Source organism: Rhinolophus sinicus, chromosome 1, assembly GCF_057876585.1.
Source record: "Rhinolophus sinicus isolate RSI-liver-muscle chromosome 1, RSI-T2T, whole genome shotgun sequence".
NCBI classification, from domain to species: Eukaryota; Metazoa; Chordata; class Mammalia; order Chiroptera; family Rhinolophidae; genus Rhinolophus; species Rhinolophus sinicus.
In genome coordinates, this window is record NC_142501.1 from 23,462,849 (window position 1) to 23,489,288 (window position 26,440).

The 26,440-nt window shown below is 46.6% G+C and overlaps 1 protein-coding gene across 1 annotated transcript in view; it reads right to left on the minus strand.

Annotated features, from left to right (window-relative positions):
* Positions 1-26,440, minus strand: part of ELK3 (ETS transcription factor ELK3) — a 64,812-nt gene that overhangs the window by 19,715 nt on the left and 18,657 nt on the right. Inside the window, exon 2 of the mRNA XM_019732146.3 lies at positions 18,804-19,012. Coding sequence (XP_019587705.1) covers positions 18,804-19,010 — 207 coding nt within the window. The 5' untranslated portion in view covers positions 19,011-19,012. The remainder of the gene's footprint in view (positions 1-18,803; positions 19,013-26,440) is intronic.

Here is a 26,440-nt window from a genome sequence, read left to right on the forward strand (position 1 = left end):
TTACCCACCTCTGGGACTTGTGAGAATTCAATGAAAGTAATAATGGGAAAGCATTATGTAAGTCGGGAGGCATTACAGAAATGTTATCACCACCAAACACCACCATGTTTTCTTAAATCATGTACCCATTTGTTCCTTTTTTCATTCTCTGCCAAGAAAGCCACTGGAGGAAAAGCAAATTGTCTACATGGATATTTATGGCACTCATCCAGTATTTTAAGTTGTGACTATCTACTTCTGACTCTTCAGTTTACGGCTCTGGCCCTCAAATATGAGGAAGTAAATGAAAACCAATAATCATTGCAGAAGTTGTCATGCCCCCTTGGGATAACAGACTTCATTTTAAAGGCTGTGCTGTTCTCGAGGTTTATTAAATCGGAACTTTAGCAAATATCTATTGAATGCTTGAGGGTTCCGAGGTGCTCAAGGGGACAAAGATAGTCTCCCTCAAGCACAGGGAAGTAGCAGCACCATCGTGTGGGGAAGGACTCCATGCTTCCTTATAAACTGTTCCTCCTAAAACTTAGGTATGAATGAGGGTTAAAAAAAAATCACCTGGGAGAGAAGAGCTTCAGAAGGAGCTCCTATTGAGCGCCTACTCTGTCTCAGCTGTACCCGTATCTCATTTGGTCTCACACTAACCCTCTTGCAGGGTGGCAGCTATCATCCTTATGAGCAAAGCTGAGCGATGGCGAGTAATTTGCCCAAGAACCACCACGATCGACTCATTCTAAAACCTGAGCTTTTTCCTCTTCCCACACAAATTTGGGAGCAGAGAATCAAAGAGCCCCTTAGTAGAGACAAAATTTTTTAAACGAAATATAACTGACAGGTAACATTCCATTAGTTTCAGGTGTGCGACATAATTTGATATTTGCGTTTATTGCAAAATGACCGTCCCAATAAGTCCAGTTAACATCCATCACCACCCATAGCTACCAATTTTTTTTATCCTTGTGATGAGAACTTTTAAGCTCTACTCTCAGCAACTTTCAAAGATATAATAGAGGTGAAATTTAATTAAACGTTGACGTTCCTTTGGTGATCACAGTTCGGTGTCTCTGTTTTTGCCTTCCCTCTTGTTACATGACGGCCTGCTAACTTGCCTGTGTCTTTAAATGGATCCTCTAACCCCAGAAGAGAAGTTACGTGGCAGTCAGGAGGGAAGGGCGTATTTACCAAGCCACTGAGATTTGGGGGGAGCAAGTCCTCAGCGCAGGCATTTGAGGGAGGGACACACAAGGTCTCCATTCAGCACCGGAAAGCCCAATAATGCCAATCCTGGCAGAACTTTGCTCAGCACCATACACAGGAGGCTCACGTACCGAGCACATCAGAGTCAAAGCTGAACGATTCATTCAGCAGGACACTGGTGGTCATCGGGCCTGCAGTTTAACCCACCAAATCCCATTTACTCCGGATATGGGATTCCACACTCATTCCGGACCTCATTCCACACTCAACACTAGCCAAATTGAAAACCTCTTACCAACCTTCAGAGAAATTTGGGAAACTTAAAAGTACCACCCGGGCCTAACTGGCCTGGGTAGACAACATACCAGGGAGAAACTGTTCTCAGCAGGAAAGGGTTGAGGGTGTCACCACTGCCACCTGATCCAGAGTCAGTTCCTAGTAAAAAGAAAGCATCCTTGCCTGGTATGTCCCTCTGCTAAAATTCTAAGCTCTTTTGGTTCTTCACACATAATATTTCTCTCCCTGGGGGAAAACTATTTTATCCTCAGCCTGTTGAACATTCATCTCAATGGAATGATTTAGTTGAGCCTAAATAATTACCCAGAAGAAAAAAGAAACTATGGTCTGAATCATTTCTTCTGGCAAGTCTTGTAAACTTTTTTTTTTTTAAAGAACCAACCTTTAATTTTATTATGGTATTCAGAACAGAATATCTGAGCAAGGATTACATTCATAAGCAAACCAATAATTAATTTGAGACTGTGACAAAAAGGATAAAAATGCCTCACCTCAAAAAAAAAAGGTTCGGAATGGAAAGGCGATCTCAGGGAGAGAGAGGTGGGACATGATGTATAAAAAGGAACACAAAGAACAACCCCTAGGACTATCAACTGACAAACGGTTAAGCAAAATGTGGTACAGTAAGGCAGTTTTTGGAGGTGCTCTGATAATAAACGCTTATTCTATGACCAAAAAAAAAAAAAAAGTGGTGTAAAAGTCTTACAATGGAATATTACCCAGCCATAAAAAGGAATGAAGTTCTGACACATGCTACAACATGGATGGACCTTGAATGCAGTATGCCAAGTGAAAGAAGCCAGACACAAACGGCCACATAGTGTATGATTACCTCTATTTATATAAAATATCCAGAATAGACAAATCTACAGAGACAGGAAGGAAATTAGTCATTTCCTAGGGTTTGGAGGTGGGATGGGGGAATTGAGAGGTACCAGCTAAAAGGTAAGGGTTTTTAGGGGAGTAGTGAAAATGTCCCAATGTGTTGATGGATGCATAACTCTGGACATATACTCAAAGCTATTGACCTGTATCCTTTAAATACTTGGGCGAATTGGATGGAATGTGAATTATATACTTCAATAAAGCTGTTCAAAAAAAGAACATGAGGAATCTCCCCCCCAGCTTTACTGAGATATAAATTGACATACAACGTTGTATAAGTTTAAGGTATATGATGTGATGATTTGATACACGTGTATTGGGAAATGATTCCCACAATAAGGTTGGTTAACACACCCTTCACCTCACATAATTACCTCAGATAATTGTGGTGGTGAGAACATTTAAGATCTGTCTCAGCCACTTTCAAGTATATAAGCGAGTACTGTTAACTCTAGGCATCGTGCTGGACATTAGGTCCCCAGAACTTATTCATCTTACAGCTGGAAGTTTGTACCCTTGAGCAGCATCTCCCCATTCCCCCCACCCCTGAGCCCTTGGAAACCATCCATCTACTCTCTTTCTATACATTCATTTTTTTTCTTAGATTCCACATATAACTGATATACAGAATTTGTCTTTCTCTGGCTGACTTATTTCATTTAGCATACTGCCCTCATACGCATGAGGGATCTGAAGAATCTTCTATGTTTAAATGGAGGATGGTGGGAACCTTCTATGGCTGCCCATCAACTGCCATAACATGCTAACCCCTGAGTGTAAAAAAAGGAGATGCATGGAAGGGCCCGTCAGTAGTGCCTCCACAAGGCGAGCCACTAGGACACCAAGAGAGCTTTTTAGGGAAAGGTCACACCGTGACGAGGATGGGGGCAATTTACGGAGCTGACCAAAAGGAGGAAGAAACGGCCTTTGGAAAGAACCAGGACGGGTCTTGCTTCACTAGAGACCAACAGGAAAGATGTATTAGATCCACGCACCTGGATATTTTGAAACCTCTGTAAGGATAGAAGATTGGGAAGGGAAATGAGTGAGAAGAGGGAAACAAGGAGGTCAGAGTGACGCAGCCCAGCTCCAGCCCAGCCGTCTGAGAGCCCAACTCTGTACCCGGATACCTGTTCCTATGAGGAGAGCAGGTAAGGAAAGCCCCCCACCAGGATGCCTCCTGCTGGGGACCTAGGTAGGTAAGTGGACTCGGAGGTGAATACCTAGCACCTGGACTGACAGCCCCTTATCACTTCACTTCCAGGGCAGACCCCACGACAGTATCTGTGGCATGTGTGTTTGAAGATTTCTTTGTGGTCTCTGAATGGAGGTTTCCCCATGAGGAGCTTGCTGGAAAACTCACAGTATAATAGGGTCATAATGATAGGTAGCACTTGCTGAGCACATGTATCTGTCAGGCTGTATTAAGAACTTGAACACTCTAGACTCATTTAATCCTCTGAAAGGTTGGAATTGTTATTGCTCCCTTTTTAGAGATGGGCAAACTGAGGCTCAGAGAATATATATTACCGATAGTCACATGCTAGTATTTGGCCAGTCTGACCCCAGAGCACTTGGCCACAATGAAAGGTGACACAAGACTCAGGCTGAGATAGCCCAGGACACAAGAACGCTTGGGGATGGGCTCTTACTATGAAAAGTGATGAGGATGTTTAGAAAAAGTCTGTTTTTTTTCACCCCTTCCTCCCAGACACAAGTATTTGTTGCTTACAGTTGCCTGGTAACCTGGCAAATGCTGTCTGTGTTTGGTTGAGCTAAGTGACTCTCTCCAGTGCGGTTTAAGAGCAACAGTTGCACACATCTTCTTCCCTTCACACACACAGGACCAGCCTCTTGGCTAACAATGTCCCATTACATGTGTATTCACAACCAGTACGGACCCCAGACCTGGCATTCCATCGGAGGTTACAGGCAGCAAGGACGGGCTGACTTCGGTGAAGGGGAGAACAACACCCCCCTACATATCCCGGGTGGCAGTTGCGGGCAAAAGTGGAAGAACGGTCCTGAAACTACCCCTGCCCTCCCCGCTTCCAAGCTGGTGTTTTGAGAATGCAGGAGCCTGAAATCCCAAGCCGTCTGTCTGGCGTAGGACTACAGCCGAGTGGTTGGTGCAAAGAAACCCTGACTCACCAGCTACTGTTGGCAACTGAGGTGTCCCGAGAGAGTCTCCCTCAGTTATGTCACCCTAAAGGGACAAAAAACACCGAGAGAGCAGGTGACATTCCATTTTTCTCAGTGCTATCCGCTGCCGTGCCAGGTCCCAGGCTTACAAGTGCTTATGTGTGTCCATGGGGGTGTTTCAGTACATATACACACTCAGCGCTGTCTTCTCCCACTGAACAGGAAGGAGCCTGTTCAGTAAGCCCAGGCAGTGGGTAAATTAGAAATCTATTAAGTATTGTGATTTTTTTTAAAAATTATATGCAGTGCTAGGGAATGAAGGGATGCTCATGGACTTGAATTTAGCTTCTTAATTGTGATGTTATTAGGATAATATTAACTATTAGGTTGGTGCAAAAGTAGCTGTGGCTTCAAAGGTTAAAAATAATTGCAAAAACCGCAATGACTTTTGCACCAACCTAATACGTGTTTGTCGAATGAACGACTCTCCCCGGGAAAAGAACTGACAAAGGCAGGAAGCCAGTGACGTCATGCCATGAGGGGCCCAATTTTCTGTGACTGCTCCCCAGGCTAGTTACAGCTCCATGTGACTGTGTCCCATTCGTGTACCTGCATGTGCTTTGTTTGTGCTGACATTTTTAGATGAAAAGCCCTAAGACAGATCCCAGGGGCCAGATGCAGCCCCCTACGACCTCCCTGGTCCTGCGAGAGCTTAACAAACTGTCTTTTCACTTATCCTCGTATGGGGCATTGGCTGTGTATGGAGGCTCTGGCCTGGCAGGCAACCTGGTTTTGATCTAAGGGCATGCATGGGGCTTTCCTGTCCTCCGACTTCTTACCTAGCTCTCATTTCTCACCAGTGCCCCTCGAGGAGGAGCTGGACCAGGAGTGGGTCCCCATCAGTATGGCTACTGTCCCCCCCTTAATTTTCTACCAGTTGGGAGCTGCCAGGAACTGCAGGACTCCTGCCCTCGGATTTTGTGACTTTCCTATCTTGTTCTCGAGACAAGAATTGTCAGCAGCTCACTAAGCAAGCAGGAAGGGTTGTGCAGAAGGTTCTTCCGAGCAAATAGCCCACCCTTTCCTTAACCCAGCACCCACAGCAGGGCGGGATACAGAGCACAGAGCAGTGCATCTTTCCATAAATACCCACTCGACAAGGGCTGCCACTGGGATTAGAGTTCCAGAGTCACTGCCTGAGTTCAAATGCCACCCATCTCTTACTAGCCAAGTGCCTCAGTTTCCTCATCTACAAAATGGGGACTGACCTGCCACTTGCCTCATGGAATTGAATGAAATAATCCATATCAAGCTTATAGCAGAACACTTGAAACAGCCACACACGATACGCCTGCAATATATACTAGCTCTTAGTACATATTATTTATTGTTACACCCCCCATTTGAGCAAACATGAAACAAAACCGCTATCAGCTCCAATGACAACTGCATAGTCAAAATTAAATCTCTTAGAAGGCTGTGTATATTCCTCCTGCTTTGTCCACAATTCTGGATAACAAGATGGGGCTATGGAAAACAGAATTACATCTGGTTTACATATTTCGACCAAGCAGGGGAAACATGATGTTTTATTTAGTTGGGTTCAGACAAGAAATAGACACAAGGCTTAACAGTTAAGTATGTCATGCTTAGTGTGGCCAGCATTTGACATTCACTGTGAAGAAAACCTCACACACTCCAATTAATCAGGGGTGGGAGGGGGGGAGGTGGCCCAAGGGGGTGGCAGCAGATGCAAACAATCGCGGAATCCACGTGTCCCACTTAGAGGCCATGGCAGCTTCAGGACAGACACCCCCGTTTGGCCCGACAAGTGGTGCAGACACTAACCAGACACCCCAGCTGATCTCCGATGTTCTTCAGTGCCTCTCAGAGCAGGAAACGCCTGCCTGGACAGGCAGGAGCAGCCCAGCTCCATGGTGTCTGCTGTGTCCTGGGCCTCAGCTCAGCTGCTGAGGGAGGGCGATGCAGGCTGCTGGCCCTGAGTGTGCCACCAAGCTCCTGGGGCAGGGCAAGCAGGATGGATTTATTTTGGGGACATACATCTTGCTGTGGTAGATGTGGTACATGAAAGGAACCAGTGACTAGAAAGGGCAAAGGAAAGAAGCATTTACAAGGGCCTGCCTCAGCCACCTTGCAACATGGGTACTGTGATCCCATTTTAAAGATGAAGTTGAGGGTCTTGACTGGAAGTGAGGTCATGCCCCATTTCCCATCCCATAGAGGTACGTTAAATGCTGGGTCTTCCCATGGAATACCAACCATGAAACTATTTTAGACCACAATACATTGTTGACATTTTCTCATGTCTTTAAACATACATTGAGTTAAAATAAAAACAACACATGAGATCTTCCATTATTTTAATGCAATAATTATGTATATTAAGAGAAAAATAATTTTGAAAGGTGTATAATAAAATTTAATGGTGATAGGTTTACCATTGATTTGTAATTTTTTTTGCTTACTTGCATTTTCACATTTTAAAAAATGTGTTTAATATATGTATTACTTGAAAGACATTTTTTTAAAAAAATAAAAAAAGAAAAGCAGCAGGCTCAAAAAGCTTTTTAGCCCAAGATCATGCAGCTTGTAACTGGTGGGGCTGAAGTTTGAACCCAGTTCTATCTAGAGCCAAGACTGAAGCCCTTTGTCCACCCCCACACCCTCTCCCAGAAAGCAGCTGGTGTTGGCTCAGAGGTTCAGCTCCGCTCAGTTTGCCAGAACCGTGGGGCTCTGCATTCCCGAGTAACCGTGGGGTAACTGCAGAGTTCCCAGGAAAACCAGCTTTCTGCTAAGGAAGCATGGTTCTTGTCAGAGCGGTTATTTCTAGCTCCTGGTGAGGGAGGCCAGCCATCCCTGAGGCCTGTTCTTTAACTGGAAATAGAACTGCCTCTGCCCACCTAGGTACAGGAGGTGCCTGCTTTGATGGGACACCCTGCCTGAGGAGCCAGGGACCCAGCAGTCCCACGGCAGCAGACTGGCCATCAGAAGACCACGTCCAAGAGATGAGGGTGACAGGGAAACAACAGGAAGCTAATGTCCACATACAGAACCTGGTTATGGCCCCCACTGAGCAGCAGAAGTGCTCGCAGGGAGCACGAGGAGCATTGCTCAGCAACTCGGGTCATCCGCAGGCTGCAGCAGAGCTGCTCGCCCAGGGCACAGGCCAGGAGCCTTGATGGGCCAGATGCTAAGTGGAACCAGCACTGGGTGAACTGACCTGGGTTCAAATCCCAGCTTCACTACTTACGGTGACCTTGGCAAAGCTACCGAAATTCTGCAGGCCTCAGTTTGCTCACCTCTACAAGGGGAATAAAAATACCTCATGGGGTAGTGTTTTCTAAAAGAACGTATGTCAATGCCCCCAGCTCATATAGGTCCTCAAAAACATGACCTCACCCAGTGGAATTTCGCTTAGCAAGCAGTGATGTAATTGCACAGCGTCCTCATTGTTTCACACTGTCTTTCCATTTTATTCTGCCTCCAAGTAATCTAAATTCCTCCTACGGGTACCCGACTTTACAGTTTACAGAAGACTTACACATTATCTCACGTAAGCCTCACAACCCTTTGGTACCTGCTTTATAGATGAGGGACCCCAGGCTCCAAGCTGCTTTCACAAACTAGGCAGTAGCAGAGGCGACTTTCCAGGCCACCAGCTTCCCAGCCAACACCCTTTCTTCAGCTCCTCATCTGGGTTCCCTTCCAGACCACAGTCTGACTCACTCTTTCCTGACACAGAACCCAACTGTCCTCTCTCCAAAGTCAGAACAAGTACTCACTGTAGGAGTCAAAGTTCCTGCTCTGTAACAAGCAAACATTCTTTCAACAAACATTTAAGGCACTTTCATATGGACAGCTCCTTGCTAGGCTCTGAGGAGCAGAGAAGGAAGTGAATTCGGCCTCTGTCCTAGAAGCGTCTTACTGCTGCTGGCATGGGCAGTGGCAGCCCCTGCCTCCTCATTCCCCGCCTTCTGAACCCAGGGGACACAGAGCAGCTGGTTGGCAGCATTGGGCTCTGCCAGGAATTTGTTGTGGGCAGGCTCACCTCACACCTGCCACCCACCCTATGGAGCAGCTTTGAAAGGGTTCCTAGGACCCTCTCATGGGGCAGCCTGTCCCCTGGGCAGTGAGGGGAATGGTGTCTCCTCCTCCCCGCCCCCCATCCACCCAGATCCTCAGAATGTGGCCTTATTTGGAAACAGGGTCTTTGCACATGTAAGTCGTTAAAGATGTCGGGATGCAGTCCTCATGGAGTTAGGGTGGGCACTAAATTCCATGACTGGTGCCCTTCTAAGAGGAAGGACATGGAGAGACACACTAAGAAGGCCATGTGAAGGCAGGCAGAGACTGGAGTAATGCAGCTACAAGCCCAGAAACACCAAGGACTGCCAGGAGCCACCAGAAGATAGAAAAGGCCAGGAAGCATCCTCCCCGAGAGCCCTCAGCGGGAGCACGGTGCTGCCCACACCTTGGTTTCAGACCTGTAGTCTCCAGAACTATGAGCGAATAAGTGTCTGTTGTGAGCCACCAAGTTTGTGGTACTTTTACAGCAGCCCTGGGAAACATACCCTCTTAAACCTACTTCTTGAAGTCTCTATTGAGCGGGGCGGGGAGGCCCGGCCTTCCCTGAGTGCACAGCCTGCCGTCCCACGGTCCTGTTGCTGTAGGCACTGGGTTCGGTGACGCCTGGGCTTTGAGTTTAATTTTGGAGCGTGCACACTCACCCATGCACATAACACCCACGCGCACCCCACTTCCAACTTCTAAGAATAGCATGCTGCCAATAAAGGGCTCCAGCTCGGTCTCGGAATTGGCCGACTCCCGGGGGATGTTTCCTTGTGGTTTGGGTTGAGATTTCTTTCTTCTCTGGCAAGGCTAAGCTGCAGTGGGAACAGGCGCTCTACACTTGATGGCCCGAAATCCCGGAAGACAAGAGGAGCCCGCAGGACTCCCAGCCCAGGGGGCTCAGGCTGGATGTTACGAGCATTTTCCCACCCCCTCTGGGTTGGCTCACGGCGGCTTGTGCTCGCTGGACTCGGAGTCTTGTCTCTCTCCTGGCTTTCTTCAATACCCAAGGGTATTTTTATTAAAGGCCACCAGTGTTAATAAAATAAAATGCAAAACTGCTCCCCAGTACATGTGCTCTTCCAGTTACCAACAATGACCTTCCAGTTCCAAGTGGCCTCCTGCCACACTGGCAGATGGCTGGGGGACTCAGAGCCACAGGTGGTCTGGGAGCGCATTCTCATCCTGGCTTTGGCTTTGCCACCGATTTTCTTGAAAAATCACTTCCCCTTTTGGGTTCTCACTTGCTAAAGGAGGGGCAAGCAGGGGGCAGGGTGTTTTGTTAGGTCCTTTCCAGCGCCGACATTCAAAGATGACAGACTTCCTTCTAGGGTACGGAGAAGCATATTTGCTTGTTTCCATGCTCGTTCAGCCTACCCTCATTGGGCAACAGCAGGCGCCCGAGCCGCAGACATGCTGGGAATGGTAAGGAAGACCAGTGCCCAGCCCAGTCAGGGAGGCCGGCACGATGACAGCAGAGGAAGAGCAGAGGAGGTGACACCCAGTGCAGGCATCAGCTGGAGGAGGTGAAGCACAAAGGAGTTTAAGGATGAGCTGCATGGCCAGGCAGGAAAGGCAGAGGGAGCACCCACGCAACGATGACGTCTGAGTAGACACTTAGATGCTAGTGAGAGCGGTGGGGCCAGGGTCGTGCAGAGGAGGCAGTCGGGTGGGGCCAGATGGTGAAGGGAGTTTGCAGTCTCTTGGAGCCACAGGGACCTGAGAGGCACGCAGGCAGAGGGGTGCTCTGATTGGTTTTCTTTAGGAAGTGTCATCTGGACACATAGGAAGTTTGGGGTGCACTGGGGCCTCTAGAATGATCATTTCACATTTTCGGCTGGCTCAGAATGCTACCAGCACTTTTTCCATTGTCATTTCGAACAACAAACACTGGGGACTGGTTTCCTCTCTCTGCCTGCCCTGGGGTAATAATCAGCAATATGAGGAATATGGGATTCAAGTTTGGGCCCATGGCTCTGTAACTGTGATCTTCCAGCTTCCTAATCCTGAGCACGGACTTTGGGGTCAAGACTACTAGGCGGAAAGCTCTGCCGCTTACTAGCTGCTTTGTCTTGGATCTGTTACTTAATTTCAAGACTCAGTATTCTCACCTCTATAATGGGCCCATACCCAACCATAACGCTAGGCATTTCGTGTGTTAGAAAACAAGCCAATAAATGTAAAAATATCCAGCACAGTGCCTGCCTTAAGACAAATGCTCCATACATGTGAGCTTCTTTCTCCTTGTGTCACAAACTTGGGGCAGGAACTGAGATAAACTGTTGTTGGAGCCCAGGTGGGGAGGAGGCCATGCAGAGGAGCAGCTGGGCCTGTGGGTGGATGGTGATTCTGTGAATGCTAGGGGTTTTGTCAGTTTGTCTACACAACCACTGAATTTTCCTGCAGCTAGAAACCCAGCAGCAGGAGGGCTCACGCCGGCAAACCAGTGTGGGCTTGGGCCACAGCCTGACGTAAGTAGAGTTGGCCAGGCTGCCGGAGTGTTGGCAGTTGAGCACCAGGCATAGCAGCCTCATCAACACAGTGTTGAAGGTAGTCCCAAAACTCGGGGTGTTTCTTAGCAACTGCCCTATTTGAGGAACAGTGAGTGCCACAGGGAAGCTGCTTGGAAGCCCATGTAAGACAGGCAGCCTCCCCAATCACCTTGCAGTGTCCCCCCTTCAGGCTGGACCCCTGCGCCAGGTGCTATCTCCCAGGGCCATGTGACCAGACTGGACGACCTCCATGAGCCATCAGCTACCCTACGGGTCTCTAGGCAGCTTCTGGGACCAAATGTTTGCAGAGAGGCCCCGATTATGCCCTCGGCCCCCAGGCAAAGCCCAGTTGCCATCTGTTGTACTTCAAACCATCTGAGTTGCTGACAAGACATAAAGGAAAAAAACACCACCTAACGAAACCAGGCCCTCAACACTCAGACCCAGAGCTGGGCACAGAGGGCACCCTCGATGCACAAAACACCTCCGAATAGAGTCCAGAACAGATGGGTCTTCTGCGGAATTTTGTAACCAACATAGGTGTTCTAGAAAGTTCCAGGATACAAACGCTTACTGGACTTTTGTTCTTTCTTCACTCCAACAGACAGTACATCATTTTATCTTCGCAAAATTTATTTTGGGGAATTAAAAAATTCTGCCAGGGCCAGGCTTCTTGGCACCGGGGGTCAATCTCAGATATGTATTATTAATACGAACATTTTCCTGTCGTGATTGCACACCCAATTTGAAATGAATTATCCAATTAAGTTAAGAAGGGGATGCATCCTACTTCCAGGAATGTATTGCTAATGACTCTGTCTTGACTGTTCTCCTCTAAACCCCTTCTAATTAAGTAAGGACCGTTCGGTACACTGTGGGGATCAGCCTGGATGTTGCTCTGGAGACGGGAGGATTTTTCATGATATCACCATTTCAATCTCCTGCTGAGAAGGGAGCTGGCAATGCTTTTCGCCTCCCCCTGGGATGAACGCTCACCGCCAACAACAAGCACAAAAGCTCTGTTGGACGGAAAAGGATGAGGGATTGTAAAGCTTCCAGGTCTCCTTCTGCAGCAACCCTGAGAGTCCGTGGCTTCAGCTGCTCTGAGCACAAGACAGTTGCCCAGTGTATTGCAAGCAGCAGACGCCCCATTTTCCTTCTCCACTCCCGGCCAGTTCTAGAGAGGGACATGCCAGCCCTGATGAGGAGGTGTGATAGTGCCAACTCAGCCAGCAGAGAGAAACTGATTTGTGGTAAACGGCCAAAAAGATCGGGGCTGTGGGGTCAGAGTGTGACACGATCGATGCCGCGAAGCCTAAGAGGAGACAAAGATGTTTATTTCTAAAATGCACACCTGATCATGGCACTCCCTTGCTTACAGCCCTTTATTAGTTCTCCGTTGTCCTCGCCATAAAGTTCCATCTCTTTTGCATAACACGTTTCATGCTACATTTCCCACTCACTCTTCCAACCTCTTATCTCCCCCAACCCCTAAATAAGCACTCTGTCGTTGCAAAGTCAAAAGCCTCCCTGCATTCGCACATGCTGTTCCCTTTCTCAGAATATCCTTCCCCAACTCTTCTCAGCCTGGTAAACTCATCCTCATTCCTCCAGAGCTGACTCAGGGGTCTTGAACTCTATGGCCTTCTTCCCGCCTTTACTCCTTCCCGTCTCTCTGGGAAGATGCAGGAATCACGGCCCAGGCGTGTGTTCTGCACATCGCGCTCCATGATATTGGGCCTCCATGTCTGCCTCCCAACCAGCTGCTGAACCACCCAAGGGGAGCGGGTATGTCCTTGAAGGAATGGCTGAATGATGGGAAAAAGGGGCCATGTCAACTAGAGACAGATGTGTCACTAAAACCACGCAAAGCTTATCTGAGAAGTGAGTAAATGCCATGTGTCCAGCAGTTCCCTGTGCCCCTCAGACTTAGGCCCACAGGTGTGTGGGCAGTCATTGGGGCCAGTTATGTCATACTCTGGGCATCAACCCCCCTCTTCTCCATCTAAGCATCCCCAAAATGAGAGATTTAAAAACCACATCTGTCTGACATTGTTCAGGAGTGAAAAGCAGTTGTTAAGCTTGTTAGTAAACAAAATCTCTGAAAGAGATCCTTACTATTACATCGAATTATTCAAGTACCTTCTGGAAGACTCAGTTTAATGAGGAAAAAAGCAAACCCTGCCCCAAAATTCAAACCGTCAGCACTACAATGAACAAACCTATCTCCTAGCACTTGAGACAGAGAGCAGCTGTTTGGTAGGGGGTGACTGTGGAATGCCCAGACAGGAACTAGACGTCCCATTTAGGTCTCTACCAGCTCTGCTTTCTGCCCCTCATGGACTCAGATCCAAGCGACCCCCCATGACCTGTATGTTTCCAAGCTGAACAGGGGCCTCAGTCGTATAAAATATACTATGTCCTGGGCTGGGCATCACTCCTTTCTTGCAATTCTACTTAGGTTTGTCCAGCAGCCTAACTGTATGTAGGGGAAGCAGGTCCTTAGCATTGCTCAGCTACACAATTTTGACCCTCCAGCCTTCCCTAATGCATGAGAAATTGGCAACCCGCAGAAACGCAGATGGAGTAAAGAACCTCAGAGACCAACGCCAGCCATTGCTAGTCCAGGATTGGAGCCATCAGAGTCAGCTTTCCTTCCCGTCTAAGTCATTTATTTAAAAGATTTGCTGTTCCAGAGCAGGAACTGCTGAATTCCCAGACTCTGAATCCCTCTATGGCAGGTCTCGTCCTCTTCACCTGTTTCCACCCCAGGGACCCAGCACAGAGGCTGGCACGTGGTGAGCACCCTATGACATGCCTGTCACAGAATCTAGTTTCAGATATGCTGTTGAATCTACTTGCTGTTCCTGTCGTGGGGAGCACTTTTCCTTCTAGGAGTTGTTTGATTTCAGGTGAATCAAAGCACCATCTCCAAGGCTCTCCCTGTGTGTGTAATTTTGAAAAATCTAATTGAAAGCCCAGCAATGTGTGAAATATATGTACATTACAGGTAGAAGTGTGTCCCCCAAAAATACATGTTGCAGTCCTAACCCCCAGCACCTGTGAATGTGATCTTCTTTGGAAGTAGGATCTTTGCAGATGTAAATCTATTGAAGATAAGGTCATTTGGGTGGGCCCTAATCCAACAGACCTGGTGTCCTTATAAGAGGAACATTTGGAGATAGAGACGCAGGGAGAACGCCATGTGAGGGCAGAGGCCGAGACTGGAGCGATACAGCCACAAGCCAAAGACACCAAGGATGGAAGGCTACCACCAGAAGCCAAAGAGGCAGGGGGAAATTCTGCCCAGAGTCTCAGAGCAGGGCCCTGCTGACACTTTGTTGCAGACGTCTGGCCTCCAGAAATACAGAGAGAAAAAATACTGCTATAAGCCACCTACTTTGTGGTCATTTGTTACAGCAGCCCTAGGAAACTAATACAGGACAATAACCAAACGGCAGTGATTTCTTGTTTGTTTCTAAGTTCAGCACTTCCTTAATGTCAACCCTCATATCCAGTGACTTGTGTGTGTGGGTAGTGTCCACTTCATTATGTGACCCATTTGCTCCTTCATTTAACATTCACTGAGCAACTAATATGTGCCAGACTCTACGCAAGGTTCCAGAGCAACAAAAGTGGGTGAGATAGGAGACTACGGTGAGGACAGTGGTAAGAAAGCCACCTACGTCAACAGACAGCTACATAAAAGCAATGCAGTCAGTTTTCTAAACATGGATACCAGAAACGAGGAGCCCTTATTGCGTGTGTGCTTCCCATGCGCCTCACTTTGTGCTGAGCCCCTCACACACATGATCGCATGTAATCCCCACACAAACCACGAGGGAAGGGGCCTTTATGACGCCCACTTTCCAGTGAGTGAAGTTAGACAGCCCGCGGGACTCGAACCTGGCCAGCGCTAAACGCAAAGCGCATGGGGCGCTAGGGGAACGCGGGAAGGTGGGGGCTCGCTCCAAGGGGGCGCACAGAGGCCGCACTTTATTCGGGGAGGCGAGGAGGAGTCATTCAGATATGAAAGCATTTTAGTAGCTGAATTTTCAGGACAGAGTAAACATAAAAATAGGCAATGAATGGGTAAAGAAATTGGGGTTGTCCTTCAGTCATTAAAGAGAGAACAAAATGCTCCGGCCCGCTCACCGGTGCAGAGCCGTCATTCCTCTGGATGGGCCCGCTCAGGAAGGGAGTACAAAGGTCCTGATTTTCTCCATTGCTCCTGTGTGAACCTTTCACATTAGCAAGAAGGAAAATGTCGTCTATATTATTGCTCAGGCTAATGCTTTGTAGCACTTAATGTGTTTTGGGCACTGTTCTCAGCACCGATGTGTTAACTCAGCTAATGCCCACCATGACTCCATGGGGTACAAGTAGAATCTACTAGTAGAGCCATTTTACAGAAAAGGCAGTTGAGACCCAGAGAGGCCAAGCAAAGCCCCCACCATCACCGAGCTGGGTCAAACCCAGGCTATCTAGCCCAGAGTTCATGCTATTAACCACCTCGCTAGGAGGGGGTGGGTAGGGCATATTTTGCAGGGACGATGGTTCAAGTGCCTCAGCCCCAACCCGACACCATTAGCTCATTCGTTCTTCTCCTCTGATGCCTTCTGCAGAGTTTTGCACACATTTTCGACTTTTTTTCTCTGCCCATTTCTAATATTCTGGAATGAGCTAAAAATAGAACATATAGCATCAAAATAATGATATGCTCAATGCTTATCTGCCGTGGCAGGAAAACTTCCCTATTAGGACAAAGCAAGGGGTGTGCAGTTTCAGCCAAGAGTGAAGACATGGTAGCTGGCAAATGACAGAAAAAGACAACAGGAAAAAAAGAGCCCAGCTGTCAAGGTAGGAGAGTCACCTAATTTATGCCACGTGCAGGGCAGGCTCTGGATAAGTGTCAGTGGGAGGGAGGGGAAAGGAAGGCGGAGGGGGAAAAGGAGGAAGGTGGGGGAGGAGAAAAGGGTAGGGGAGGGGAATGAGGACCAGGCTGAGGAGGAGGGGGAAGGAGGGCAGTACATGGCAGACAGGTCACACAAGTGCTGGGAAACCCTGAGAAACACTGGCGTGCTGAGGAGTGGGGCATACCAAAGGCTGCCCACGGTGGGGGGAGGCTTCACGTTCACAAAGACCGTCCTCAAATCTGTCTCTTCAATGAGAGCCTGGGCCACTTAAGATGCCACTTCTGTGGCTCAACAACGGACATGTATTGGCAATTTCATGTTTCAACTTACACATACAGTCACAGAGTAACACTGGCAAAATTCAAAGTAAGCGCATCGAAAATGTAAAACCTGGTATACTTTCTGTAACCTTCTTTTGCCATTTCTCCTCCTCCTCCTTCCTTTCCCCTCCACTCTTCTCTTCTTCTCCCCTCCATCCTCCTTTCACCCTGTCTTTTCCATCTTCCTCCCCACTCCCTCCTCTTCTTTTCACTTCAAACTGTATTAGGAGTCTAATGAGGATCACTCTGACTCATTACTTGAGAACATTTCATGGGAAAGAGTCAAACAGCCATGTGTACACGCATGTGTACTGTGTATACGGGCTTGTGTACTGTGTACACATCCATGTACATGGTGTACATGTGTCCAAGGAAGGATGCAGGGCACCTTCTCCTGGTGGCCACACCTGCATGACACACAGGACAAGAGCTGCTCCTGCCCTGTTAGTGCCAGCTGGCTGCTCAAAGCTCATGCAGTCAGAGCTTGGAGTCTGCAAGACAGGAAAGGGACAATTTCGGGGCGTAAGCCACACTGGCCACTGGGACCCGAGGCCTGGGGTTCAACCTGACACCCAGTATATGCTGGATTTTTCAGTACTGAAGTGCTTGATAACAAACAAAAATTTCTAAGGTGGCAATACCCATTGTGCTGCCTGACGGCCTACCTAGAACTCAGGTGTTCAGAGGCAAAGGCAATGCAAGGCCCAGAAGGCAAGGTGTGTGCCCTTTTGCCAAGAATGTGGGCATCCTGACTCTACCACTTCCTGGCTGCAGGAGCTTGGGCAGGTTTCTCATCAAAGCCCCACATCCTCATCTATAAAAGGAGAAGGTGCTTTGCTAGCAGGACTGTCTCAGAGGGGCTGTTGTAGTTTAAAGTAGAAGATCTCAGCACAGTGCCCTCGACACAAAGGACCAAAACATGCTGGGTGACTGAAGCCTCCGAAACTGCTCTCCCCGGAGATTAAAAAAATCTGCTCAAGAGAGATCAGGTGTAGTCTAAACAGCAATGGCTTTGCCACTCTTTGCAGTGTCATTGGCAGCCCATGATCTCCCTCCGTGCGGATGACACACAATCCTTAGCCCCAATACCCAAGCCACGCGAAGAGATGAAACCAAGTCACAGACACTGAGGCAGGACTCCTTTTCTTTGACACCTTAATTTAAAACAATGAAATTTTTCTCTTTTTTCCAAGTCTCAAAGCCACGCTTTTAGGCACCCTGCCAGAAGGCAAGATGACTGTTTTCCTTCAGAGGGCTCCAATTCCCATTGTACAACTTAGAGCCTGGGGAAAATGCAAAACAATCAACCATCTGCCAGGCTTGCAGACAGTGCAATTTGCAAGAAGTGCTTTCACGTCTTAGTAGGACTCTGCATTAAGCCGGGATTAATTAATTGCCACAGTAAAGGAAAGCACCTTTAACATTTCAATGGCGTAATCATATGCAATTATGATCAGACGAAGGAACATTTGATAATTAATGACGCCACCACTTCCTGAAATGTGTAATCCTTTTGTCTCGAATTCCTAAGAGGCTGGCAGACTGAAGGCACTAAATATAGACCAGGAACTAATATTTAAATCAGTTTTCAATTCACTTTTCAAAATGAACAGTAAAACCAGAGCAGAAGCTTACCCTTATTAGGGCTCTAAGTCTGGATGTCCCTGAGGCTAAACATTCAGCAACAACACAGAAACGGTCAACAAAAACAGGCCTGAAGTGACGGCCCCTAAACAGCAATAATTGTGCCATTAACTGCTTTTCCAGAATTGCATTAAAACACACCCCAACGGTCCTGGCTTTGGCACCAATGATGCTATGTTATCACTTAAGACAGACCGCTGACTCATCTGTGTGACGTTAAAAATGAAAATGGTTTTTCTTTTGATTAGGGATGTTTCCCACGTCCCAAGCGTTGTTCTAAGTACTGACCATGTTAATTAGCACTGGGTTGGTCTTCACAGCAACCCTGAGCCAGTCCTCTTAGGACCCCCATTTTATAAAGGAGGACATGGAAGTACCAAATGCTTATATAACTTGCCTAAGCTACCATTCCCCCAGGAAAAGGCCCGTTTGCACGAACTACAAACCAGATGAGATAAACAGATTTTTTAGATTCTAACATCCATTCTGCCACTCAAGCAACTAAGCATGAGGGAAGCCCCAGAACCTCCCTACATCTAATGTCTGCTGTTGGCAAAGTTTTGCAGCAAATACAGATGAAAATGCAGAGAAACAAAATTTGACCCACAGTAACACCCAAAGAGTTTCCAGACAAAAATACCTATAGGACAGTTTTTCTCAAAAAAAACCCAAAACAAAACAAAATAAAAACCCCAAACTGCATAAACTGCCACTATTTCATTTTCCAGCTCACTTCAGAGTACACTGTTACCTGCTTTCAACAATGAAATATGGAGATGGCGCGCCACCTCCCCAAGACAGACTTCCGTAAGGCGAGCGCTCACCTTGTCATAATAGTAACGCAGGGCTCTGCTCAGCTTATCGTAATTCATGTTTGTTTTGTTTTTTCGGAGTCCCCACAGTTTGGCCACCTCTTCGGCTTTGAGGAGCTTGAATTCACCATCGTTGGAGGTCCAGCAGATCAGATGCTCATGTTTCTGGTCCAGCAGCAACTGCAACAGGAACTGCCACAGCGTGATTGCACTCTCCATACCTGGGGAAGAAGGGGGGCAGGTCAGAGCATCAGTGCAGATGCCAAGTCTGGAGGGGTGGGGGCTTCGGGGTGAGCGCCTCAGCTCCCTCTCGCCCCTCTCCCAATGAACCTAATAAAGTCGTGGGCACATCCATCCCTACAGGCCGCTCTGACACAATGGAATTTATAGATGATGTAATACAGAACTGTACACCTGAAATCTATGTAACTTTACTAACAATTGTCACCCCAATAAACTGTAATTTAAAAAAAAAAAAAAAAAAAAGGTGATCTGTCATGACCGGGCATGTGACATGCCCTAGGTTTTGATGTGGACAAGAGGGGGTGACATTCCAGTGCTGGGCTGAGAAAGCCAGGGCAGGACAGAAGCTTCTGGCAGGATAGAAGCTTCAAAGGTAAGTTGAGAGGTGGGGGCAAAGCCAGAAAGAACCATGGTAGCAAGGAGGGGACGCTGAAGTCCTAGGGGGCAGCCAGGGGTGACCTGAACAAGAGAGTGCTGAGAACGGAGCTCGACTCTGGGAGACTTGGAAGCCAGAGTAATTGCTTTAGGGGGAGTCATCTGTAAGAACAGTGTCAGCTCCACAACTCCTCTCACGCATTCCTCTTAAAAGGGCAGCTTTCAGACTGACAAATTATTTTTCTGCCTTTCCACAGGGGAATGGATGTGAAAATACCTAGCCACCCCTTAAGTATTCATTTCTTCATTTCCTTTCATATGTGGAGCCAAAAGGACACATTTTATCATTTCCCTGAGCAACGTGGGTTTCTCAGTTTAAGGAAAGCAGATTAGGGATGGTCTCCAAATACCCATTCGGTGTTTTATTTATGGTTTTTTAAAGGAGATCTTCTTGACAGAAATCAACCTTCACCACCATGGCCACTCAGTCTGTGGGACAGTAAATCATTTCGCTGTTGAACTGCCTTTGCATCTCACGAATCTTGTAAGCACAACCGCTGGGATACGCAGCAGCCTGCCAGCTCCAACTCCTAACACCAACCACCCTTCCGATTATTTGAGGACGAGCCACACACTTTCTTCTCATCATTGGCACTCAGAATTGCTAACAGTTGTCTGCAATTCTTTGGTGTTTTCTTGGCCAAGCACTTCAGACAGTAACCTTTAAAATATCTTTGGGACTTGAAGGGTATGCCCGGAGGAACCTGCTTTGAAGGACAGAAGGCTGCCAGTGGGTGTAGAGTCTGGATGGAAGGAGCAGTGGCTCACATGCCAGGTCAGAAAGTGGTCAGACACCTTCTCCTCCCCCACGTGTAACGGGCACACACCACCATGTTCCAGATGGGACAGGAGGGCAACAGGAACACCCCAGTGGGTTTTACACTTGGTGCTTCTTCTACCCAGGAATCGTCAGAGCTTCTTGTGCTTCCTGGAATCCCTTCTCATGGCATTGCCACCCATGTACGGGAGTCATGTTCTCCACTTTGGAGGACCTACATGGAAGACTGGATAAATGTTCTCGAGCCTTCCCTCCTTCCCCCACTCAAGTGACGGAGCAGCAGTGCACTAGAATGGATGGGGTACTTTTTCCCAAGCTCACTGAAGTTTGGGCTTGGCGATGTGCTTTGACTTGGCCAATGGAATGCTGAGTAGAAGTTAAAACATGCCGATTCTGACCCGAGGTCAGCGAGGCTTCGCACGTCTGCACTTTTCCTCCTGTCTTCCTGTTACTGCCATGAAGCTGCTGCCCCAAAATGAGACACGTGGAGCCAACCTGAACTCAGCCCAAAGCCTGGAGCTAAGCCCCATGACCCACAGTCTGAAGCAGAATCCCTGAAGCCAACCCATGGGAAAAATAAATGCTGTTGTAAGCCAGTGAGTCTAGGGGCAGTTTGTTACACAGCACCAATGCAGCAAAAGCTGACTATTACAGTGCCCAACGGCTTTGTTTAAAAAGATTCTCTCTTCACTGGGGTGCGATATCTTTACACTACAGAGCTTCCATTCACAATCATGAGGTGTATCTAGACAGGAAAAATAATTTTATGAGATGTCGGGGGACTGGCTGATCATGTCTTCACTCAGAGGGCCACAAGTGAGCTAAGTGATGGCTGTGAATGCTATGGCCATGGCCTAAGACAAAGGTAGAAGAAGGCAACGGAAAAGAAGAGAGAGAGGTAAATGAGTAGAAAGTAAAAAGACAGCAGAGCAAATGGTAGGGATGGGGACCCCCAGATCAGGGGCCTTCCAGACTTCTGGAGTAGAGGAACTAGGGCAAGGGAAGGTAAGCAGCTGTGAATCAGGAAACACAGGGCTGCCCTGCAAGCTCTTAGACTCCATCAGAGCTGGGGTGGTGGCTGGGTGGGCTGTGGAACATTCCCTTCTCCCCCTCACTTCGCCCACGCTGAGGTGTCACTGCCAGGCTACAACTGAGGACTGGAGGATTACTCAGAAGGCTTAGGTGTTAGTAAGAGCACTTCACTGGAGGTGACTAAGGCATCATCAAGCCATTCCTGCAGAATGCACAGCAAGCCCAGTGCTGAGGCCTCATTCTCCTCTTCTCCAGCTCTCTCCAGCCACTCCCCTGCCCTGGTTGGTCCACCAGTTTCGATGATTGTGCAGCACACAAATCTTCACTGTGGGAAATCCCCGGCACACATTACTCAGAGATAAGTCTCAAAAATATTTCCTTGTGAGCTTATAATCGCATCTACAAACATCTGTCACCCCATTCTACGCTCGGCAGAAGTAATTCTGGGATGTGGTGGGCCCCCAAGGCGGCTCTGGACCCTCCCAGCCCCTCTGGCCAGAGCCATCAGTGGGATTAAAATTCGTGAGTACATGTGGGGGAGCAGGACCATGGGAAACAGGAGGGAGGGGACCACCCGCTCACATGGCTGCTGTGGTTCTCTCCAGTAAAGGGCACTCACTGTGCTTCTTTTAGTTCCAATTTTAGTTTGTTTTAGTTATGATTAAATTAAGCATCATTTACACATATACCGTGATTCCCCGAAAATAAGACCTAGCCGGACCATCAGCTCTCATGCGTCTTTCGGAGCAAAAATTAATATAAGACCCAGTATTTATTATATTATGTTATGTTATTATTATATTATATGCTCCAAAAAAGACGTATGAGAGCTGATGGTCCGGCTTAGATCTTATTTTCCGGGAAACACAGTAATCATGCTTTGCATTCTATCACACCTCTGCCAGCGACAAACTTTGTCCCCTTGGGAACATTGGAAAAGAAAAAGATTCTAACATCTTTTGGGGAGCATGCCCTTCTACCTACTGCCGACACTGAACATATTAGCAAACTCATCCAAATGAATATCTCTCCCACCAGAAAAAAAAAACTAAGTGTTTTGTTTTTTTTTCTAAATTGATTCTTACATGCCTAGAATCCTCAGTGAAGCCCAATATCTTAACACGCAGGTACAATAAAGTCTAATTTATCTGGCAGCCATTAGAAGGAATGGGAGTCATTCAGACAGCACACTATAGCTCCTATTAAATAACAAGTTCAAGAAAGTGTAGATACTTGATATTTATGCTGGATACACTACCATGTAAATGGAGGCCTGCTTTCAGTCAAAATGTTTCATCAGCCTAATCTCATTTAGCTGATTTTCCAAACTCTCCACTTAAAATACATTGGGCACATGAAAAAAAAAAAGTTATAAATCTTTTAAAAATATTCCCCAAAGTCAAATTTCTGCTAATTAGAAAATGCTTCTCTTTCCCCTCCTCGCCGCCCAGACCTTATTTTGAATGTATGAAATTCTGTCAGGTATTGTGATACCATTCTTTACACAAAACCAAACTCTGCACATTTCTATCTAGGATCAGTCCACTTTTAAAGCCACCCCTGTTCTTACAGGGAGAGGTGCCTCTCGGCATCTGACACTTTCTCTGCTCCTCTGACTGCACCTCAGTTGTGCCGCCTGCAGTGGATGATTTCTCACCATTTCCACAGGAGCTGACCAAACACAACAGTCACAGCAGCTGGCAGACCCACTTCCAGGCCTCTCCAGAGAACAAGGCTACCCGCTATTTGCCCCAATGGATTCTCTTCCTTTGTAATTTATATCCTAGATCTTGCCACAGTGGAGGAGATCATCTAAAACATCCTGTCCAATTTGAATAATACACATGCCTCCTTTTAAAGGAGCAGGGGGGAAAATTAATAGGCTCCCCATGCTGACAAATTATTTTCATTAAAACCTATTATAGTTTCCCTTCAAGATAAACAACAAAACTGGATATAAGTTCCTCAAGGTTTATAATCCTCATATAATGATAAAATGAAATTCATAGGTAAAACACATTCCTCCCTCCACTCAAATTAATGATTAATTTTACACGTGACAGATGATGTTTTGTTGAAATGCAGCCAACAGTCACCAAAAGCTTATGGCAATGACTGAGCCAACATAGGTTCTTTCAGATAAAATGTGTTTATATTACTATATTCTCCGAAGACTCAATTCTCTCCTTGTTTGCTTATTTATTTTATTTTATTTTTTGAATGTCCATTTTATGTCAGGACACCATTTGGGTATTTTGGGACACATCAGTGAACCAAAAAGGTGAAGACCAGTGTCCTCGGGTTTACATTCCAGGCGGAGAAGACAGGTCATAAACAACAAACATATGACTATTAAATTACATAGTATGTCGGGGAAAATAGCGCTATGGAAAAATGCAACCATAGCAGGTGAAGGGGGTGGGAGCCTGGGTTACGTGAACAAGAGAAGGTCATGGCTTCTTTGAGAAGGTGAGAGTTGAGCGATTCCTTTGTTAAAAGTAATTTTCAAAATGGGTAAAACCATGGCTCTCCTATAGATAGAAAAATAAAGACATGTGAAAGGTTTAATTTTACTCATGAATCAAGGACGGCATTAGGCAGACGTTATAACAAGTCAAAAGAGAATCCGAATAACAGAGGCATTTCTAGCTCAGGAACATTGAAACGAATGCACAAGTCAAACAAAATGGGGCGAGAGAGGAGTCAACTGAACACCGTAAGACAACAGAATTTGCATACCTATTGACAAGAATTATTTTGCTAACAACAGTTATACTATATATAACTGATAGGGTTGTAAAATAGCTTCCATAAAGTCAGAATCACATCATCCAGAGTTCTCTCTAGAGTCTAGACAATGCAGTTTTTCACTGAAGCACCCTTATTTTCTACAATTTGCAGCAGGTGAGAGAGTGAACCATTTTTGTCTATTTAGAAGGCCATATAATGGGTAACAGCAGATTCTGGAGACAGACTGTTCAAATGCAAGCGCTGGCCCTGCCTGGCTTTGGGACTATGGGTAAATTACTTAACCTTTCTGCACCTCCCTATGCTCATAAATAAAATGGGGATGATGATAATAAAAGCATCTCCTATACAAGGCTGTTGTAAGGATTACATGAGTTACTAATAATGCACTTGAACTACACCTTTTGAGTGCTATTCAAATGCTTACTTTTTAAGCAACAGGGAAAGATCTTCATAGAGCATGTTGTCAAGTCGTTTGGCCTTCACCTGGCCTGAAGCATCATTCAGATATTGTATCACCATGGTTCTCTTTTCATTAGGCAATGACCCCAATGCAGGCTCTGAAATCTAGGGAGACTTTCAGCTATTCAGTGACATATTGATAAGGTGACTTGGAATATGCTTTGTTTATTTTTTTACACTATCAACAAAAACAAAAGAACATTTTAGAAAATTCTTGCTGAGAGAATTCCTGGGCACATATCCTCTGACTCCTGCTTAAGAAACACTGGTTTAAAAATGCTTATTAGCTTAAGGCTGTCAAGCTGTTGTGCCTCCAGCAAAGATGGCTCTTTGGTGCCCACACTTCTCTTGGGGCTAGTTCTACTCCCATCTCTCTTGTGCCCCTGGAGCAAGGAGGGGAGGCAAGTAGTAGATGAGAGCGTTGTGTCAGACAAAGTGTTCTAACACGACAACCCAAGGGACAGCTAGGACAATCCTGCTTATGACTGAAGATGGAACCCACATGGGTACATTCACTGGGCCAGTCAGGACAACAGATGCAGAGGTAAGATGGGGGGTGGTGGTGGCCTAAGAGTGAAGAATTTGGTCTCTGACACAGAGTGGGACAGACACTTAGATGGACTCTGAGTGGTTCGTTTCCACCCTGTTCTGTGTTTTCAACTCTTCCTGTTTTTAAAGAATGCAAAATACACGATTGAATTCATTCTTTAATCTGGATGAAGCCTCAAAGAGAAGGATGTTATAGACTGATGGCAATGATCACCCAGATAATTCCCTGGGGCCCTCCTCTATCTACTTGACAGCCATTAACCCACACAGCAGTCCCGTTAGGTCAAGGGTACTAACCACCAATCCCCAGAGCACACTAACTCAAGCCAGGCCCATCTCCTCTGACCACTCGGGGTCTAATCAACAACCTGCACAAAAATGAAAGCTGCTCCCTCCCCAGGGGTGGCAAACAGGAACAACAGTCATGAAACAGGGTAAAACCAGTAAAATGTGCTCACGATCCTGATGCTCAATCAGATAGTTCAAATAATCAGCACAATGGGCCGGACAGAGAAGATCAAAAGGCCATCCCATTCCTCCGGAATGGAAGTAATTTATATACACACACGTCAACACACTCATACCAGGGTTCCTTTTAGCACTTAGCATACTGTCTCACAGTGTTAGTCATTCATTAAGCTGTCTTTTCCAACTATAAGAGCCTTAGCTTTGTCTTCTCTGGACATGATGGGTATTATTTAGGAAGTCTTTGCCACATACTAAGCACTTTCCTGCATTATATTATCTCATCTAATTCCCACAACAGCCCTATGAATCAAATAGTTATTGTTCCCATTTTGCAGATGAGGCAATTGAGGCCCAACAGTGGAAGAGTAGGGGCCCTGTAGAACAGGCTACTCGGTGTTTGGCCAACATACCACTGCAAACTATTGGTCACCAGTCTATGATGACATAGGTATAGAAATCAAAAGTATACAGAGACTTCTAGTTGCAATTTGTCATTGTCACCACATGCAAGTATGGGATCAGCAGGCCCATCTGTCAGCGCAAGCTACAGACTAGGCAGTCACATGCCATAGGACCACACTAAAAACATGCAATATTCAAGGTTAGATTTTCCTTTTTTTTTTTTTTTTTAAGGTTAGCTTTTCAACTGTGACCCAAAACTGTATAAAAACCTGGAATTCACTGATTCCATTAAAAGATGATTGAAATGTAACCACGGGTAATTTAATAGGTTAAATTGTTGGAACTGGCAACTAATGAAGGATTACAGATGAATTTTTTTAATGCAGCAATACTTGCTTCATTTTGGATGAAGCTTAAAAAATTAATATCCTGAGTTTGCTGAAATGTGTTTGAAAATCCCTTCCTCCATTCCTGTCAACATATCTCTGTGAGACTGGCTTCTCTCTGAGTGTAATTAAAACCAAACATAGAA